Raw genomic sequence first — 18,902 nt, 5'->3', positions numbered from 1 at the left:
CCACTAGCTCCATTGCTCCCTATTCGTCAGCGAATCGCGATCTTCCGGTCCTTCCATCATTCTTGAACGTCTCGGACGCGATACTTGCACGCCACATACTCTCGCTCTCTCCCTAAAAGACCGCGGATTTTCCCGCTAATAGAGGAGGCTTGGACACTATGCCAGCCAACCCCCCGCCCACAGTTGGCAGAACCGCGGTGAACGCCAACGTGATGATAGTACTTCGTCCAAGAGACAACACGAACGAGCGCTACGTCCTTGTCATAGAGTCACCCCAAGCTCGCGCGCGCAATGAACCGTACCTTGAATTCCCAAAAGGAGCCTTCGACACTTCGGGGAGTTTTACTGGTCCTATGATGGACAATATCCGGCGGGAAATCGGTTTCAAGCTATCCGAATACCATCTTATCAACCTTACGGCCTTGGTACAGGAGATGCGGCCTTTAGTCTGCGAACCTGGTACGCCGACAGAGACAGCCGTACGTTTATTCAACGCAAATCCGAACACGACACTACTTCTCTGGGAAAGGTTTCTGGATAGAAAGGAGGTTGAAAACTACAGAGACCGACGGGCGCCCAACGAGGCTTGCAATATACGCATGCTCGACTATGAAGACCTCTACGAAGGAGGTACGAGAAAGGCGGAGCTCAGGTATGGCTGGGCAATGTACGAGCTTTTGCATAGTTATGGTATTCTTCAGCAACGTCTGTATGAAAAGAGGATTGGAAAATGAAGGCACTGGATGGAATATTAGGTCGAAGGCGTAGACGATAATGTTGCGCATGCCGGCCGATCGGAAGCGCGTCGTAACGAGGCTGCTCAAGAGAAGTAGAGCCATCGACCCAGTATTTGCCTGGGATGGTGACAATGTTCCACTCTGTAGTAGATGTTAGGATGTAGGCGCCCGGGTAGTGTGATCTCCAGGCAACGAGCTAATGCGTCGCGGCGCTTGGAAACTTTCCGCGATAACGAAACCGCGCGGCTCTGCTCGGTTGGCACTAGTCGTCGAACCCAAGCGTCTTTACAGATTCCAAACGCATATGTGAAAGTGCACTGACTTGCATATGCCGCGTTACGCAGGGTCATGTCGAAAGATGTGAGTTGATGGGGAAGCATCACTCAGGCGCGCATAGACCTAGCTGGTCATGTCACTGCCGGCCTTTACCCGCAGTCCCCCCGCGCACTGGCCCCTGGACCGCCCTTGCTCGTCACGTGACCTACTAGCGTGCCAAGACCACCTGGCTACTTATACCGCGCCGCCCCCGTCCCTCCCAAGCTCTGAATACTTGTTCGTATTCCCCAACCTCCCCCCTACGTTTCCACCTGCTAACAATCTCTAGACCTTCTTGCGACTTATCAAGCTCAAGCATTTGATGGTCTGACAACGTCGCCTCCATTGCACAGCGGGGTGTGGTGTTGTCATGAATCTCCTTCGGGGGCTTCAGCGGGGCAATTTTTGCTGGTCTGCCACTGCGGCTTTACATTTTCATTGATTCCAGTGCCTTGCGCATTGGATTGAGGAAGATGCTCGACAACACTCACAGAGTACCAAATACAAGCAAGGGCGTCAACACCTAAGAGCCTATTTCCACGTCATGTCACGTACTTCGCATGTATTCATCTTGATGTAGGCTGCAGACCTGTTCATCAGGTGGTGCTGCTTTCGACGCGTCGGCAGTCGTCCTGCGGTGCTTGTTAACGCGTTGAGCTCCAAAGCTATCTGCGCAGCGGAACCGAGACCGCAGCTCCTCGCCTTCTATATCATGGTCTTTGGTGTAAGCGTGATGTCTCGTCGATGCATTTGGCCTGCCAAGCTCTGCGCTGTTGCCCACGTACTGAGTGTGGCCTTCTTGCTGTTTCGCGCGTTGCCATAATGCTTGCTGTTGAAGAGCTTCTCGTCCTACACGTCTTGTCTACCGGATCGCCGACTGACTTCGTGCTTGAAGCGGTAGCAAGTGTCGCACAAAGCTGCCCGCAATACCATTGAGTGAACCTGGACGCTGTCGAACAGGACCGAATCGCACACATCCCGCTAACGCGTTCATGCTTGCGCATGCAGTTCGAGAAGTCTGTACCTGCGCCGGCAACTACTCAGCACCATCTCATGCATATCACCTGTGCCCGACTTCCAGCGTATGGCCATGATCTGGACGTCCGTTCACCATCATGGTCCTCAGTCACAGGCATATAAGCCCTCGCGCAGCCGCTGTCCTCCAGTTTATCAACCGGCTTGAATTATATGCGTCTATGCAAGCCCTGAGGGGCGGACTTCGCGTTCCTTTCGCACCTGCACACGACACCACCTCCACTTTCTCCTCTGTATCAACACCCCGAGCTTAACACGACGATAAATCCATCTGCCGAGAGAATGCCGTTCGGGACGCGCTCGGTCTGCGAAGGTCTGGCCAGAGCTGCATGTCTAGCTCCAACGGCCAAACGCGAAACGCGTGCTGCCCCACCATGACATCGCCATGACGCTCGTAGGGTCCCATCGCCAACCTCGATCTGCGCCAGCACATGGCATTTCCAAAAGCGTACATTCAGCTCGCGTATAGCGGACTTGTACCCCTCCACAGCGTGTCATGACGTTAAGCTAGCCCCTCCAAGCGCATGTACAAGGGGGCGGATAATCTTCTGGTTCGCGGTAGTTGTAAGAGGGCTGCAAAATTCACGTCACAGGTTTGCAATATGTCATCGAAAATGTCGCTGGTTGGCATTGAAAAGGTAGACGCGCTGCGCATACTGCAAGCTCTCCAACTTGAACATCTTTCCACCTTTCACATATACCACTACACATCAACTTTAGCCCAAGATGATGTCCCAAGCAGCCCGCCAGGCTGAGAAGGCCATTGGCCATGGTGACAACGCCACCACCGCGCAGAACGTCACCAACCCTGGCAACGACGAGAGCACCGCCGACTACTCAGAGACGATGAAGGCTTTGGCATGGTACGGCAAGAACGATGTTCAGATGATCGATACCGCGAAGCCCAAGATCCTAGAGGACCGCGATGTTATCGTCAAGGTCACTGGCTCTACCGTCTGCGGTTCTGACCTGCACTTGCTTCACGGCGCTGTCGTGGAGATGCAGAAGGGCGACATTCTCGGACACGAGTTCTGTGGTGTTGTAGACGAGTGCGGACCTGGTGTCACAAAGTTCAAGAAGGGGTACGTACACCTCCGAGTCTTCGCTCAAGCGCGTCGCTAACATACCATAGCCAACGAGTTGTTGCCTCTTTCCAGATCGCCTGCGGTGACTGCTACTACTGCAAGCAGAAGCTGTCCTCCCAATGCGAGAAGACCAACTCCAACACCATCGAGAACGCCATGTACGGTGGCCGGACAGCAGGCATGTTCGGCTACTCTCACTTCACTGGTGGATACGCCGGAGGCCAAGCAGAGTACACCCGTGTCGCTTACGGTGACGTCAACCTACTGCCTCTTCCCGATGACGTTCCGGATGAGCAGGGTCTCTTCCTCTCCGACGTAGTATGCACCTCATGGCACGCAGTCGTCGACACCGGCGTCAACAAGGGCGACGTCGTTGCCATCTGGGGCGCGGGTCCAATCGGACAAATGGCCGCAGACTTCTCCCTGATGCAAGGCGCATCGCGCGTCATCATGATCGACCAAAACTGGCGTCTCGATTTCGTCAAGTCCAAGTACCCCAACATCGAGACCATCGACTTCTCCACCCTAGCCAAGGGCGAGTCCGTCACCAGCAAGCTCAAGGAGATGTGCAACAACCGCGGCCCAGACGTCAGCATTGAGTGTGCCGCCGGCGAGTACGCCAAGGGCTGGGCCCACTACTTCGAGATGATGCTCGGTCTCGAGACCGACACCAGCGAGCTCATCAACGAGATGATCACCAGCACACGCAACATGGGTCGCTGCGGTATCACCGGTGTATATGTCGGCTTCACCAACCACTTCAACATTGGTTCTCTCATGGAGCGCGGTATCCGTCTCATCGGTAACGGCCAGGCACCTGTACACATGTACTGGGAGTCGCTCCTCAAGATGATCCAGGAGAAGCGCATCGACCCCTCAAAGATGGTTACCCACCGTGTCCGCCTCGAGGACTTGGACAAGGTCTACTACAAGTTCGAGAAGAAGGAGGATGGTATGCAGAAGGTGTTTGTGGAGACCAAGTGGAGCTTCCCGGCGTGGGAGGGTAGCCCCAAGTTGACCAGGTACTAAACCTGATGTCAGTGTAACGAAATTTGTAGCATAGTTTAATGATGATACCAATGTAATGAAGTCAGAATGAATACTCCATGAAGACATGATTCGGTGATACGTCGGCTGCAGGAGATGTTGTTGCGGGCCACACACGATCGTGCATACGTCAGTGTTCCATTCTAACCGGCAACTAACGCCTATATTGCAGTGTTATTATAGATTCTATCCTGCTCAGGTGCTTCACGCTTAGGCAATGATGACCATTCAATCTTTGGACTCCTTGTACTATCAACGCGTTGATTACAAAACACCGATGCACGCTGGGGTATAGGATTTATGATTACGTTGTCATAACATCACATGCTCGAGCTAGAGGAGCCCAAGAAGGCAAGTATCATGAATGATACCTATGTTTTGTGTAGTGCAGCAGCACCGCTCCTACGGTACATCATCCTCCTTGGCCATTCAACGTCACCACACAACGTTCCAAGTCTTCCCCCACACGGAACGAACGATGCGTGCCTCCCCCATATCAGCCCGAGCCCGTTTTGTTGATATTCCCATCCGCAGCCATATCAGCCATGATCTTCTTCCGTATGATGGCATTCGTCCAGTGCATCCTCGTCTGGTAATACTTGGGCACACTGTATAGGAACCAGGCAATGACCCACGAGTATCCGACCGCATACTCGAAGCGGTTCAACCACTTCGAATCGGTGCCATATCCCAGCCACTTTCGCAATTTCCTCCACTGGTGCGCCACGACCATCTCGGTGATGATAGGTAGCATCTGTGCAACGTACCAACAGGCAATACCCCAGTGGTCGCTCATGGGGACCTGCTGCCATCTAACCAGCGCATGAATGAGTCCGGATACAAAGAAGACGAGTGTGTTTTCGATCAATCGGGTTGAGATCGCACCGCGCTGCATGCCAAGCCAACCCCTCGTCACGCACTTGATATGGCCCGTCAAGGAGTGGTAGACAAAGTTGTGCCAGTGCTTTGCCCAGTACCTTCGTACCGACCACGCGGTGCTCAGCGAACCAAAGAGACACTTGGACCACTCTTCCGGTCCGTCCAGCCCTGAGCCAACCCAAAGGACGGCGAATATACTGTGATATCCCTCGTACAGCCACATGGATGAAATGCACCAGTCGAAAGTGTACATGAGCCGCCAGGATATCTCCCGTCTGCCTATGGACATCGTGATGCGGTCGAAGAAAGATAGAAGCCCCGGTCCCATATATGTGGCAGGGTCTAGAGCTCCTGGTGAGTAGTTTTCTTCGTAGTAGGTGAAGGCGCACTGCGCGGCGTAGTAGAGAGGTAATTTGAGTATGTGGTAGCCGAGGAATTCCCAGCGAGAGTAGCCGTGGCGGTGACCCATCGGTAGCACAACACCGTGCTGAACGCGAGCGCTTGGTAAGACGGGCTCGTCAGTCTTCTTGTCAGTCGCAACGTATCTCTCTTCGCTTGGCTCCTCCTTCGCCGCCGAAATTGCATCATGGGATGATTTCGGTAAAATGTGTCCCTGCTGCTCAAGCACCTGCGTGTGATTGCGATCGAATAGCACTTTGTATCCCTGCCTGACTCTCTCCTTCTTTTGGTCCCAGTCTCCCAGACTTCGCTTCTCTCGTGTGAGGACGGGCGCGAACTCCATGACGCAGACTTCGTAGCTCATGTGGACGAACCATATCAGGCAAGTTCGTCCGAATGTGTCGTCGAGGTAGTAATTCGGCGTTAAGTAGTCCGAGTGCCGAAATGCATACCATGTTGGTAGCGCGAGGGCGAGGATCGAGAGCTTGCGGTAAAAGCGTGTGGAAGGTGGGAAGGAGAGGATGTAGAGTGCCCAGAATACGGCTGTGGTGAAGCACACCACGGGTGTGATGCTGTCGGTGATGCGCCAGTTGTTCTTAACGTAGCTGCCGGGCATGGTGGGCGAGGTCGCTTCCAGATGGTCGGCAGTCGCGAGACACGTAGATGAGAAGATTGAAGCTCCACGGCGTTAGGAGTACATATACTCAGGAATATATGAATAGCGCGGGTGTGGATTGTAAGTTTGGACGCGAGGTCGTGTGGCCCAAGGTTGGTGTTGTGGGTACCTACGTGTAGTTGCGGTAATGAGTAGATTTGTCAAACGCGCCTGCCTGCCAGTGGGAGGATCTCGTAATCGCGACTGTCGTGTCTTCGAGCAAAGGTGCATCAGTCGACGAGACAAGTAGACGCAGGCTCTCACTGCTCACTCACCTGAAGTACGCTTCGCGTGCCTTCTAATATTGGGTCCAAACTCCAATGGTGGAGTAGATACCTTCACTGCATAGCGCGGCTCTGTCTCACCAGATCAAAGTATCCATGAGCTTCTTGTACTGACCTATAGCGTCTGCGATGCATGGAGATGAGGAAAGAAGAGAGTGTGAGGGCTATGTAGCAGCTGAACTCTGGGCGTGCACGTGTGAAGAATATAATGTGGGTATCATGTGACCAAGGCGCAGTGGATATCAGGTGTAGCACCCCCTTCAAGGGAAAAACCAAACACCCTAGAGCCTACATTAAGATGAAAGCTTGCGAAGTAGGTGACCTAACGGCAACGTAGGCTCCTAGGTGTTTAGTTTTTCCCTTGTATGAGGTGGTAGGGTGGTTTGAATGGGGTTGAATGGTATTGGGTGTGCCAAAGGGCGCATGGACATGGTCACGTTAATGGATGGTTCTGCGAGCCATGCAATAAAGCCGACTTTGTTCGCCTAAGGTTCATTCAAATTGCCCACTGAGGTAAGCCCTCTTTGTATCGCCTTTGCAGCTCGATCCCGATCGCATCTCTTATTCCATATTGTGCAGCTCCTGTACAGATTGCGTGATAGGATAACTAGCCGGATGTTTACTTAAGACGTTCACCTTGTGAATCGCGGTTGATTGCGAGGGCCGGCTGCTATACAAGTAACTTTGTTAGTGCTAATTTAAGGATTATAGAGGGGCTAGGAGGTACTTACGTTGCTTACGACGAGCACATCTTCCTTAGCGGCGGCGATGTCGGTGTCGTAGTAACCTAGGACGGGGACTTGGTGAGACATATTGGTATATGTAGTAGTCTCGGGGCGATGACAACGCTCCTGGCGGGATACTGCCGCAGGAGATCAGATTAAGAAGAACGAGAAAGTTTTTCGATCTAATGTACAACTGGAGGGAGAAGTGAACTAATTATGCTTTCTATGCAAGAAAAAAACTGAACAGCTTAGAGCCTACGTTGATGTTAGGTTACCTACTTTGCAAGTTTTTGTCCTAATGTAGTCTGCAGACCTGTTTAGCTTTTTTCTTCTATGTGGTGCAACCTCGGTTTGGGCCTCGTCTAAGATACTTCTCGTGTCAGGGCTCTACAGTCAGTCCAAGAATGAACAAGCCAGCTTATCGTATGGTGTAGCAGTAGGGGAACCCACCCGCAGCGTATGCCAATGGCAAACGTGCATGATAACTGCTACAGCACCAAATTACGTCTTGATGTATGCCCTTCAGTTGTGGTTTTACTGTCACCGAGTCGAGAATACGGCGTTGTCGGCTCCATCTGATCGGTTACTCAAGCCCATCTCACTCAAAGCTGCATGTTGAGCATAGTTCTAGACGCGTCACCATCGCGTCACCCGACAAAAAGCGGCCAGTAGCAAAAGCAAAGACGAGATAACCAAGGAACACATACAGGGACTGCAGAAGATGTGTTGAATTCCTTTGTTATTAATATAGTGTCTGCCAAGAAAGAAAAGCATACTGGCCGCATGAGGTCTATTGGCAGTCCTTTGTGTATTGTTGAGACAACACAGAGTACCGTCTATCTATGTTGAGGCTTCGGGTGCTGAGGCGCACGCTGCCCAGACGGACGCCCAGCCACAAGCTGTGGCGGGTGACGTTTCGAAACCAGTTCCAGATCGTGGCGCATAAAGGCTACGCGGCCTTGCAGTGTCGCAGCCATAGGATCGGGTATATGCAGAACATGGTGTAACGCGGGTGCTGCCGTTGCTTGTGGACGCCAAGGGCGACTTGTGGTGTCATTGCGGCACCATGCGACGACGCAACGCTCTGTTGCTACTCTGAGGCATCGTGGCTGATACTCGGAGGTTTTCACATGCTGGCATACTTGTCGTGACTAGACTTGACCTTCATGTCCAAGGCCGTCTCGTGGAAGTTGCCTTCGACTCTCGATCTTCGTAGTTTCTTGACCTCAGCATCGTTCAGACGTCGGCCGATCTGATCCTCCAGCTCCTTGCGACTAATCTTGACATTGGCCTTTTCTTCCTTGCTTGCCTTGTTTCGTGGTTTGAAGCGGGCTTGCATGCGGATGCGGAAAGTGGTGCTGAAGCTTATGTGTTCTGCGTCGCCGCGTGGCTCTGGGCCCTTAGAGGAGGATTCGTCGATGGTGAGGAACAGGTCGCGGGCAGTCTGGAGGGAGAAGGCAGAGGGATTGTCGGGTACGGGGATGACGACAAACGTCTCTTCGGGGGAGATGGCGGTTGCGGTTGCGCTGAGGACGCCGAGTTTGTCGCAGCTCAGATATCTGGACTAGGTTAGCGGTGCCAGCTCCATTCATGTCGTAGTTCCTTACCTTCCGTGATGGCCCTTCAGACTAAGCTGCTCTGTGCCGGCAATGCGATTCGCGACAAAGACCTGGCGTACATCGTGGGGTTCGGCCGTCGCGACATCGCCGTCAACAATGTTCTCCAGCTCGCTCGCAAAGACCTTTCCATTGGCGTCGCATGCCAGACACGTGCTCGGTGTGTCGGTGGGCAGCAAAATGACTACCGGGCCTGTGATGTCGCTCGGCGCATCTGCGCTCACCCAAGAGTCGTCATGCTCGGCTTCGGCAGGCGCGCTCGTGGTGAGCTGCTTCGAGGGCTTTTCGTCGGCGTCGTAGGGGTCGGCAGCTTTTCTGCGCTTCTTGACCTTCTTGTCGCCTTTGAAGTGCAGGGCTTTGGGCATGGCGATGGCGTTGTTGGTCGTCGCAATCAGGCGTCGGAGTTGAGAGATCGGAGCTGGCCGAGGCTGCAGCAAATCAGGCAGGTGCACTCGAGGTGCGGACCAGATCAGACCAACCGCGCACTACAACATCACGATAAAGTCGCAGCACTACGTAGTGAAAACCATCATCCACACCTATCTTGCTAGACGACTAACATGGCCAACGCTAACGCTGCAGTCAACCAGAGCGCCGTCGCCGTGGGTCTTGACGCCCTGAAGAATAGTAAGTGGTAGCTGTATGGTTGTGACTCAGCTTGGCTGATAATGCTCCAGATGATGTAGACTTCTCGCTACTTGAAGAGGCCTTTGGCTCGTCTAGCCTGGGAATTATTGTGGTAAAGGATCTCCCGTCCAAGTTCCATGAGCTACGACATAAGTTACTATCGTACGCCTCTGCTCTCGGAAACCTACCAGAAGATGAATTGGGTAAGCGCCACTAACTAAACCTATACCTGAAAGATCACTGACATGGCACTAGTCAAGCTCGAATCTCCAGCATCCAAGTGGCTGGTTGGCTGGTCTTGCGGAAAGGAGACGCTCAAAGATGGCAAATACGACACTCTCAAGGGCTCCTACTACGTCAACTGTGCCGGCGGATTCGAAGAGAAGCAGAAGACGGTTGCTGAAAAGTACCCCTCTTTCCCAGAGTACACCGCGCCGAATGTGTGGCCATCTCAAGAGCTTCTCCCAGGCTTCGAGGAGACTTTCCGAGAGTTATGTACTCTCATCATTGACATAGCCGCATTGGTCGCTCGTGCCTGCGACAAGTACGCTGAAGCCAACATCGATGGCTACCAAAAGGGATACCTCGAGCATCTAGTCAAGACAAGTGTCTCCACCAAGGCCAGGCTGCTGCACTACTTCCCCAGTCCCTCGCCCGCCCCCAACACACCCAGCGGTGACGAAGACGACTGGTGTGCGACCCATCTCGACCATGGATGTCTGACCGGTCTGACATCTGCCATGTTCGTCGACGAGGCTACCAATCCGCCAAAAACAGGTGCATCATTCTCGCCCCTACAAGAACTGGATCGCTCACCGGACCCCAAGGCGGGTCTCTACATCCACTCCCGTACCGGAAACGTCACAAAGGTCAGCATACCTCGAGACTGTCTCGCGTTCCAAACGGGCGAAGCGCTCGAGATCATTACACAGGGCAAGTTCAAAGCCGTTCCCCACTTCGTGAGAGGCGCGGCAACGGGGGGAAAGATAGCAAGGAACACATTGGCAGTGTTCACCCAGCCGAACCTGTGGGACAAGGTCGACGACAAGAGAGACTTTGCAGCTTTTGCCAAGGAGATTGTTGAGAAGAACCACTAGGGCTGAAGCGGTCATTGTGTAGCGACATCGCAGATAAGTAAATAGATAAGATGTAGTAAGACTACATCAGGCATCTCACCTGCTCATCTTGCACGGTGCCAAGCTCCCAAATAATTTAGCCCAAGGTACCCGTGGACCTGAGTTGGCGGAGTTCTCCAAGAACGGCTGCATGCTGACAGATGGTATTTTGGTATTTGGGGGTTGTCAGAATCCCATGCAGCCTCCAGGCTTGGCCTGACAGCTGTGGCTCGTCACGACGCCAGCGCTAGCACCTGTACCGTCGAAGCTGAAGAGCCTCATTTCGGCCGCCCACGCACGCATAATCCAACGCGTCGTCGTCTACGCACGCCATCGTCGTCGCAGCGCGCTAGGAGACGGCGATGATACGCGCTACACACATTGCGCGGCCTCGAAAGTTGAAACACACAAAACAGCGGCTGTCATCTAATCTACGTCGACGATCCCGCCCTGCACTGTCAGCCGCCAACCAAACGTGGAGGGTGGGTACAGACGCTGCGTTGGGCCCGAACTTTGCGCCACACGTCCAATGTCATGGTGGGCATGCGACTCTGCACGTCGGCATCTCTGCGCAACCTGAGGCACATATCCCGCCCTCGCCACAGCCGTGCCAACACACTCGCTATATTCGTTTTCTTGAGTGCAGTGCCGGCTTCCGGTTGGCGCGCCGTCGGCCACCGCCACAGCGAATTGCCCATGCAGAGGCTTGATGCCAAGACACTGAAGGCCTGAAACCGGTGGGGTCTATTCACCATCCACCGACGAATATTACGCGGCCACCCATGCTGGCTCGGCGCTTGTTCCCCCTTTCAGCCCCAACGCCAATTACACGGCCAAAAATCCCTATTCCTTCTCGACGCATCTCTATCATGCCAAGAAAGCGTATCCGAGATGCCGTCTTTGCATGGGGGAACTTGCTTGCACCCTTGCATTCCACTTAACCTCCTTCTTGGTTCGATCCAACCCACACCAATGCAGCCTCTATAGCTGTCACTCTCGCTCATTTTTCTTCCTTCTCTTGGTCTTCCTATCATTTCTTGGGCCTGTTTTCCCACCATCAGTCGTTGAGTCGTCTGCATGCATATGTCTTTCCTAGCAAAGGCCCCGTTATCGCTTGCGCGCGCCACCATCTCGAGCCTTGCTACTCCTCTGGAACCCGCCGCTGGTCCTGGCAAAATGGCTTCCAACAACCGCCAGAATGTTACCTGGGTCGAGGTGTGTAGTTATGATATGGTACGACAGACATCTACTAACATGTATAGGGTGTTCGCGGAGTCGCTTCCTTCTGGGTCGTCGTAACACATTTATGCAGGGCTTGGGACTACAGCCTGTGGTCGCCACGAGACAACGAGAATGCAGCACCCCAACTACTGCAGCTACCTTTCCTCCGATTACCGTTCCAAGGCCGTATTGGAGTCACCATGTTTGCCTTCCTCACCGGTTACGTATGCGCCATCAAACCACTCCGACAGGCCAAATCCGGAAACATCCCAGCTGCGCTCGAGACACTGGGCAAATCTGCTTTCCGCCGTCCACCGAGGCTGATTATGCCTGCGACTATTGCCCTGGTCATTGCGTGGTTCTTTGCCCAGCTGGGTGCTTTCGAGGTTGCGCACCTTAGTGACTCCCACTGGTTCCGCCGTTCGGTCCCTACCAACATTGGTGGTCTTGACACGGAAATCCCACGCTTGATCAAGAACTTCCAGACCTCATGGTCCGGCGCCAACAATGAATACGACGACCACCAGTGGGCTCTCTTGCCTCTGTTGCAGGGTGCTTTCCTCATCTACGTTCTCTTGTTCGCCACCGTTTTCATGAAGTTCCGCATGCGCCTCTTCACCTGCATGGTTCTGTTCCTGTGGTACTGGATGCGCACCAGCCCTGAGAAGGGTGTGTATTAATACTCCGACTTTTATAACTCCAAGCTGACATTCTTAGAAACCTTCGAGTGCCAATTCCTCTACGGTGTCATCCTCTGCGACCTCGGCTCCGAGAAAAGCTTCCGCGAATTCGTTAACAGCCGCGTAAAGGCCCGCCGCATCGCGACCGCATTCCTCATCCTCCTCGGCTGGTACGTGGCATGCTACCCCGGCGAGCACTGGGAGTGGTCGACTTGGTCTGTTCAACTCAAGAACATCGGAGACTGGATCATTCCTCAAGGCGCGGCAAGCTACCCCAAGCGCTGGACAGCCATCGGATGGGATCTGATGGTCACTGGAATCTGGCTATCGCCTTCCCTGCAGAGCATGTTCTCGAACAAGCTCTTCATGTGGGTTGGCCGCAACAGTTTCGCCGTATACCTTACCCACGGAACGGTCATGAAGGTCGGCCTCGCGCGCCTGATCTACGGATTCAGCACCGCACCTTACCACGTCGAACAGCCAAAGGACGGCCAGGGCGAGGCCATCGAGCACTACATTCCCCGGTCTACGAACTGGTTGGTCTGGGCCCTCGCTATCCCCATCTTCTTCGTCGTCGAATACACCATCGCCCATCTCTGGACCACCTACGTGGACGCACAGTGCGCGAAAGCCACCAAGTGGCTCGAGGACAAGATGTTTGAGAAGAACGAGGATGAGAAGCACGGTGCCGCCAACATGGCTTAAACCAACACAATGCGCATCATTTCAAGCATCAGGAGTCACAGATGAGAACCTCCTGCTCGATTTTCCTTGTTATCGGATTTTCATTTTTGGGTTACGATTTCCTTTGTCGGTTTCATCATCATCTGCGGATACCAATATTCGTCGCATTTCACGGAGTTTTTGGTGTCGAAGACAACCATCATAAAGCATAGAGCTTTCTATAGATGAAGCAAATGTCCTCGTGTCGCGACGACAAGATATATGCGACACTGTTTAGCGTAGCGAATAGCGAGTCGAAAGTTCATCAATTATCTAATTCAAACAACACATCAACTCCAACATATCTGCGCGATCCTCTGCCACCGTGTTCTCATCTCAGCAGTAGCATCCGATCTTCATTAATGCGCGGTGAGACTGGAATTCCCCGCAGATCACAAACCCACGCAGCGATCCCAAATCTTGGCCGCCTCATTATGGAAAGTATCGCAGCAGACAAAATCATGAAGCCCGAACAAATCAAATCAAAATAGTAGAACCGAGTTAATTACGCCATTGCCAATCCCCGCCCTCATCACCTCCTTCCGGCAAGAACCCCTTCCCTAATCCAATCTCCGCCTTTCCCCAATCGCCTCCATCGCAATCCTTCAATGACGTACACTTCCCTGCACGCCTGCGCAAGACCCTCTTTCCCGCAGGAGCACTCTGGCCCACTCTACGGCGACCAAGAAATCCACAAGACATCACGAGCCACATGCACAACTTGTTAAGCTTATTGCCAAGCTCGCTGCTAAAATGCCGCGAAGGTGCGAAGGGGGGCCTTTAGCCACAAAGGGTCTTCTTGGCGGAGGTTGGAACCGGCTGCTGCCGATTATTACCGCTAGCTGTGGCGGTGGGTGTTGTGTATGCGTGTGAGGGTGTGCTAGAGAATGCATGGTGCCGTGCGTGGCAGTGGGCGCGTGATGTTGTTGATCTGGAGGAGGAATGAGAGTGCCTTTCTGGCGCATGGCCTGTGGTATTCCCATCGTCCGTTGTGATCACGCATCTGGAAGGTTGTGGGGGGCAGTAAGAACAGGGATGCATAGGCTTGCGCTCCTTTGCGGTCTAGGCGGAACAGACCCTGCGATGGGTTTTCTACCGAACGACGCTCTCGATGGATTTTTTTGCTCAACGACGTCATCTCCCTTCTCCGCTTTCGCTAACGCGGAGAATGTCCTCTTGTAGATTGAGACGGTCCGGACGGGTATATTGACGGGCGTATTATGGGCCGTCGCATTATCCCGTACTTCTTCGTTACGCGCCGATACGATGAGCAGGACGTGTCTTGGGTACTTGGCGGATGAGGTTTCGCATGGTTTCAGCTGCCTGAGCAGTTGCAAGGGAGTCTGAATGGACTCTGATGTTGAGGAAAGGAACGCGCGTAGTTTGCTGAGTGAGATTCGGCCGCGTATGACCTGGCCTTGTTCATGGCATCTTCGTACAACAGTTGTACAACACCGGTAAATATCTAGCTGCAAAGATGAGCTCGCAAGGGGTAAATGGCGACTAATGAATGGAAAGGCAGCTTTCTAAAAAAAAAACAGATCACGACAAATAGGCCGGAAGGGAACATCGTTTCAGAAGCACAATATTCAGAGAATAGGTGTATACTCTCCTAAGCTTAGTTACATGCATTCTGCTCTCCGCAGTGTCTCATACGCCCAACACTCATCTCTTTCTCTCCTTCCCATTCCCTCATGATGCCTCAATCCCTCGATCCATCAGCCTCTCAATGCCAATACTTGGACCCGCCGTAGAAGGTCCTACCATATATTTGGCCCCGCGGATTTATGCGGGGTAGTCGTCTCTGCTGCGGGTTACTGGTGTAATATCTGCGATCTCCCCCTTCTGGCACTATGGGAGGAAGTCTGAAGGCATTCCTTGGTAGTTCAAATAGTCTGTCGCTTCGATAATGTACTTCGTATGGACTGGGCATCTTCGGTTGCGAGATGTATGTGTTGAAGCTTGATGGCTGTTTGGTGGTAGTTATCTGTAGGTGTTGTTTAGGGATGGGGTATGGGGTAGAAGGCTTTGGTAGATCAAGGGACTTGTATGATTGCTTAGTGGCTTGCTTTGGGTATCGTGGACTATGGACTGTGGACTGTGGTATGAGAGAGGTAAGAAAAACATCGCCGCGACGTTTTATACGCCTGGCTTCTTCAATACCGCAGCATGGAAGAGGACAGTGATGACTGCTCGCGGGAGGTACGTTCCAGCTACGTGTACGTTAACAGCTTTACGTGTCTCTCATTGAAATCACCGAGGGCCGCTTTGTTGGCAACTTTGGTTTGAACAGGCAGCTCTTAGAATAGATACAACGCGATATTTTGGTGAGGCAGGATCAGTAGATTCGAAGCACGTAAAGGTAGACATTTAGATAATGCAGGTGTGTATAAACTCATTCAAGCTAAGTTACATACATTCTCCTCCTCGGTTCACCACACGTCCAGAACTCATTCCTTTCTCTTCTTCCTGCCTCCTCACAGTTCATCACTCCATCACCTCCAATGATAATTCCTACTATTGCTATTGTGATCTTTCACCCATATCTGGCCCCGCGAGTTCATACGGGGTAGTCGTCTCTGCATGTTGAAGTCTCGTAAATCTCCTCGGGTTCCCGGCATCATGGGAGGAAGTCTGAGACCCTGCCTTGGCATATCACTCAGGTTGTGGCGGGGATAAGCAGCTCGACCTTCATAAGGGTTGATGGGCATTTTTTGGTCGCTGGAAGGCTACCTGGGAAGGTAGGCGTACTGTGGCTGAATGTGAGTTTGGTGTCGCTATGTGTGGTTGCTTTCTGGGTATGAGTAACGAGACTTCGGTCGATGGAGTAAATTGTATGCTGGCTTGGTTGCTTGCTTTGTGTACTGTGGATTGCGATATGAAGAAGGTTAGAAGAGCATCGCAGCGGCGATATATATGCCTGTCTTCATTCAATATTGCAGTGCGCATGAGAATCGCAACCACTGCTGGCGAAAGGTGTGTTGTAAACATGTAGCCATGTGTATACTGGTAGCTCTCCGCGTACTCGGGTCAGGCCATCAAGGGCTGCTTTAAACAGTACTTGACACGGTGCCTTGTGTTCGTACGGACATGTCGGGATATTCAATGAAGCCGTATACGATGCTAGACTATTCGAAGCACGTTTGCTCAATATCCAACAACGTGTTTCCCTTCCTTCAATATTCTAACTAGCAGAGTGAACTAGAAAGACAACGTAGCAACCTCGCAACACTAAGATGACTGGTGGAAGATGACTACAGATACTGAGCGCTCTTGGGGGTCACGAAGAGAAGCTAAGTAAAGAACGACCTCCACATAGATAGAATCTCACAGTAGCAACGAGTTTCGAGAACGAGAGAAGCATAAAATGACTTAGTTCCATATTATTCGCATAACAAAGCATTCTTCTTGCTTTCCACTGTCCAAGTAAAACCTACAAACATGTAGGCCTCATCACATCTCATTTCCTTTTGACCCCTCGACTTCCCATCTACCTCGGAGGTCCAGGCCCCAACCACCTTCCCGTCGCGCTCCATCCGTAGCCCGGTCCGCCTCCTCCGGGATAGCCTCTCGGTCCATACGATGATGAGCCTGGGGGAAACATGCCAGGAAACTGCATTCGAGGACCAGGCAGAGGTCCCCGAGGAAAGTCTTGCTGTCCGCTGTAACGAAACTGTTGATCTTGCTGGTGTTGTCTGAAGTATTCCGCGTTCCTTCTCCAGTCTTCGAAGGGGTCTCGTGGCATTTCTGTGGGGTTTGCTGGGTAATAGGGCTTGAGGATAATGTGTTGTGTTGTGTTGATTGGTTGGCTTGAGTATAGTAATAGAGGAGTTTTGCTTTGGATGTTGGAGTGTTAGGAGTAAGAAGGGGCTTTTGCGAAAGACTTTATACGCCGTATTGTTAGTGAAGAGCGTTGGACGCGGAACGAATGTATTGTAGGTGGTTGTGCAGTGAACTCGGTCGTTAGTACACGTGAAGATGTGTGGCGGAGGTTAGATAGAACGATGTGACCTTGTGTAGAGATAGAGAGGACGCGAAGGAAGCCTTGTTACAACGTCAATAACAATCAAAATCAGCATTCGGAGGCTAGACATACCAGTCATGTATGCCAAAGTGTCCACGGGTGCCCCCACCTTATGCACGAAAACAAATTGAACAATTCTTCAGGCTACATCAACATAAGAATATACAGGGTAGGTAGTTTAACATTGATGTAGGCTCTAGTATCTTCAGTGTTTTCTTGAGTTGACGTGCCCTTTCCCTTCCAGGGTTCATACTCTCAATCAAGTGATGCGACACAACCTCATCTCAGCTATGGACCGCCTTGCACTTCTTTGCCTTGCAATCCCCTTTGTTCATCATATATCTCTTTTCATTTTTAGTCTCACAAACCCAATACCCATCGTCTTGAAAGTGACGTCTCATATGCTTTCCCCATTCATCGTCGTCCATAGCTCCAGCCCATACACCCTCGTACTCCCAACAAATCAGACAGCTACGCCGTTCGGATCCATAGTTTGCGCTGGCCGGTAGGTGTGATTCGAGTATAAACGAGCATGAAAGTCCTTGGTATGTCGGCCAGTCTTGATGGTATGATGGGGGTAAAGACAGCTTGACCGAAATGCCACAGTGTGGGCACTTGTGTTGACCTTTGTGGGTCGAGTAGAGCGGTTTGGTTTCGGCATGGCGTATAGCGAAAGCTCCGGGACAGAAGCCAGGGTTCATGTTGAGAAGGTGTTTGATGCACATTGACCAGGTCCGTTTCTTCTGGCGACAAGGCAACTTCGGTAGTATGCGAGCGCATAGTGCGAATGAATGTATTTGTCGACCCAGTGTTTTTCCGGCATCAGCGTGTAGAATCTCAATCTCGCCTTCTCTGAGTTCAATCGTCTTATCAAGGGTACCGTGCGGCTCAAGGCCGTTCCGCCGTTCAATCTCGAAACCACGTGCGTCTTCGTTATTCGCGATGTATGCGTTTGATACACGCACTCCACCATCCGAACGATGGCCTTCCAAAAGCGCATCCTCTTCTTCGGGACCGTCGCCATCATGACCGTCCTGCAATCCAAAGTCTTCTTGAGCGTATACTTCATCATGGTCATTTGGTCCAGCGCCTTCGCGTGCGAGCCAATATGCTACGCGAATGGCACTTCCTCTGCGTTCTGCTGGGGTACTGGAATATGTGCTTCTGCGGATAGGGGTGGTGTAGTGGGATGAATGACCGGGAGTCGATGAGTAGGGTGGTGGAGGACTCCGGGTATCGTCCATGGCGACGGCTTGGCTTGATCTTCTCGATTCTTGAAGTGTTATTCTTAGGCTTTAGTGATGAGAGGCCGAGGGAAGTCGAATATCTTATGGAGGATACCAGTCGTTTAATGGCGGGGTCAGTGATGTAATGTGCGCGAAACCCGTATGGGACAGGTCGCTTGAAGCGAATATGTCTACCATGGTACATCCGGACGATGTATCTTATCTCTCCAATGCAGTCCCTTCCAATCCTATCTTATCTCAATCCACGCGTCTAACCCCCACAACTCTATTCAACCTAGCCTCCACCCCTTCAAGCACACCTCTCAAATCTTCAACATCTCTCCCAATATCCGACACCATACTAAACACCTGGCCCACCTCATGCGCCGTCCGCCTACCCTCCACTCTACTCAACACCGCACTAAGGTTAATTACATCAGCCTTCCTCCGCACCCACAACCAACGATGTTGAAGATCGCAGTTGGCGTATTCCAGACCCAGACGGTTAC

The 18,902-nt window shown here is 52.3% G+C and overlaps 5 protein-coding genes across 5 annotated transcripts; 3 read left to right on the top strand and 2 right to left on the bottom strand.

Moving 5' to 3' along the window:
- Positions 1 to 2,813: 2,813 nt before the first annotated feature.
- Positions 2,814 to 4,201, top strand: J4E92_009024 (uncharacterized protein; the record flags this gene model as incomplete). Its single annotated transcript, XM_051500373.1, has 2 exons — positions 2,814 to 3,169; positions 3,220 to 4,201. The coding sequence occupies 2 exons, from the start codon at positions 2,814 to 2,816 to the stop codon at positions 4,199 to 4,201; spliced, it is 1,338 nt and encodes a 445-aa protein (XP_051349461.1).
- A 514-nt stretch (positions 4,202 to 4,715) lies between these two features.
- On the bottom strand, positions 4,716 to 6,113 carry J4E92_009023 (uncharacterized protein; the record flags this gene model as incomplete). The annotated part of the gene is made up of 1 exon (XM_051500372.1): positions 4,716 to 6,113. One exon carries the CDS (start codon positions 6,111 to 6,113, stop codon positions 4,716 to 4,718), a length of 1,398 nt encoding a protein of 465 aa, XP_051349460.1.
- A 2,174-nt stretch (positions 6,114 to 8,287) lies between these two features.
- Positions 8,288 to 9,142, bottom strand: J4E92_009022 (uncharacterized protein; the record flags this gene model as incomplete). The annotated part of the gene is made up of 2 exons (XM_051500371.1): positions 8,288 to 8,720; positions 8,769 to 9,142. 2 exons carry the CDS (start codon positions 9,140 to 9,142, stop codon positions 8,288 to 8,290), a joined length of 807 nt encoding a protein of 268 aa, XP_051349459.1.
- Positions 9,143 to 9,337: 195 nt separating this feature from the next.
- J4E92_009021 (uncharacterized protein) lies at positions 9,338 to 10,501 on the top strand (the record flags this gene model as incomplete). Its single annotated transcript, XM_051500370.1, has 3 exons — positions 9,338 to 9,404; positions 9,455 to 9,607; positions 9,660 to 10,501. The coding sequence occupies 3 exons, from the start codon at positions 9,338 to 9,340 to the stop codon at positions 10,499 to 10,501; spliced, it is 1,062 nt and encodes a 353-aa protein (XP_051349458.1).
- A 1,194-nt stretch (positions 10,502 to 11,695) lies between these two features.
- On the top strand, positions 11,696 to 13,125 carry J4E92_009020 (uncharacterized protein; the record flags this gene model as incomplete). Its single annotated transcript, XM_051500369.1, has 3 exons — positions 11,696 to 11,734; positions 11,782 to 12,409; positions 12,458 to 13,125. 3 exons carry the CDS (start codon positions 11,696 to 11,698, stop codon positions 13,123 to 13,125), a joined length of 1,335 nt encoding a protein of 444 aa, XP_051349457.1.
- Between the last annotated feature and the right edge of the window lie 5,777 nt (positions 13,126 to 18,902).

Source organism: Alternaria infectoria, assembly GCF_024043175.1.
Source record: "Alternaria infectoria strain BMP 0036 chromosome Unknown scaffold_20, whole genome shotgun sequence".
NCBI classification, from domain to species: Eukaryota; Fungi; Ascomycota; class Dothideomycetes; order Pleosporales; family Pleosporaceae; genus Alternaria; species Alternaria infectoria.
Note: the sequence above shows the minus strand (reverse complement) of the source record. Positions and strands in the feature narration are given on the sequence as shown.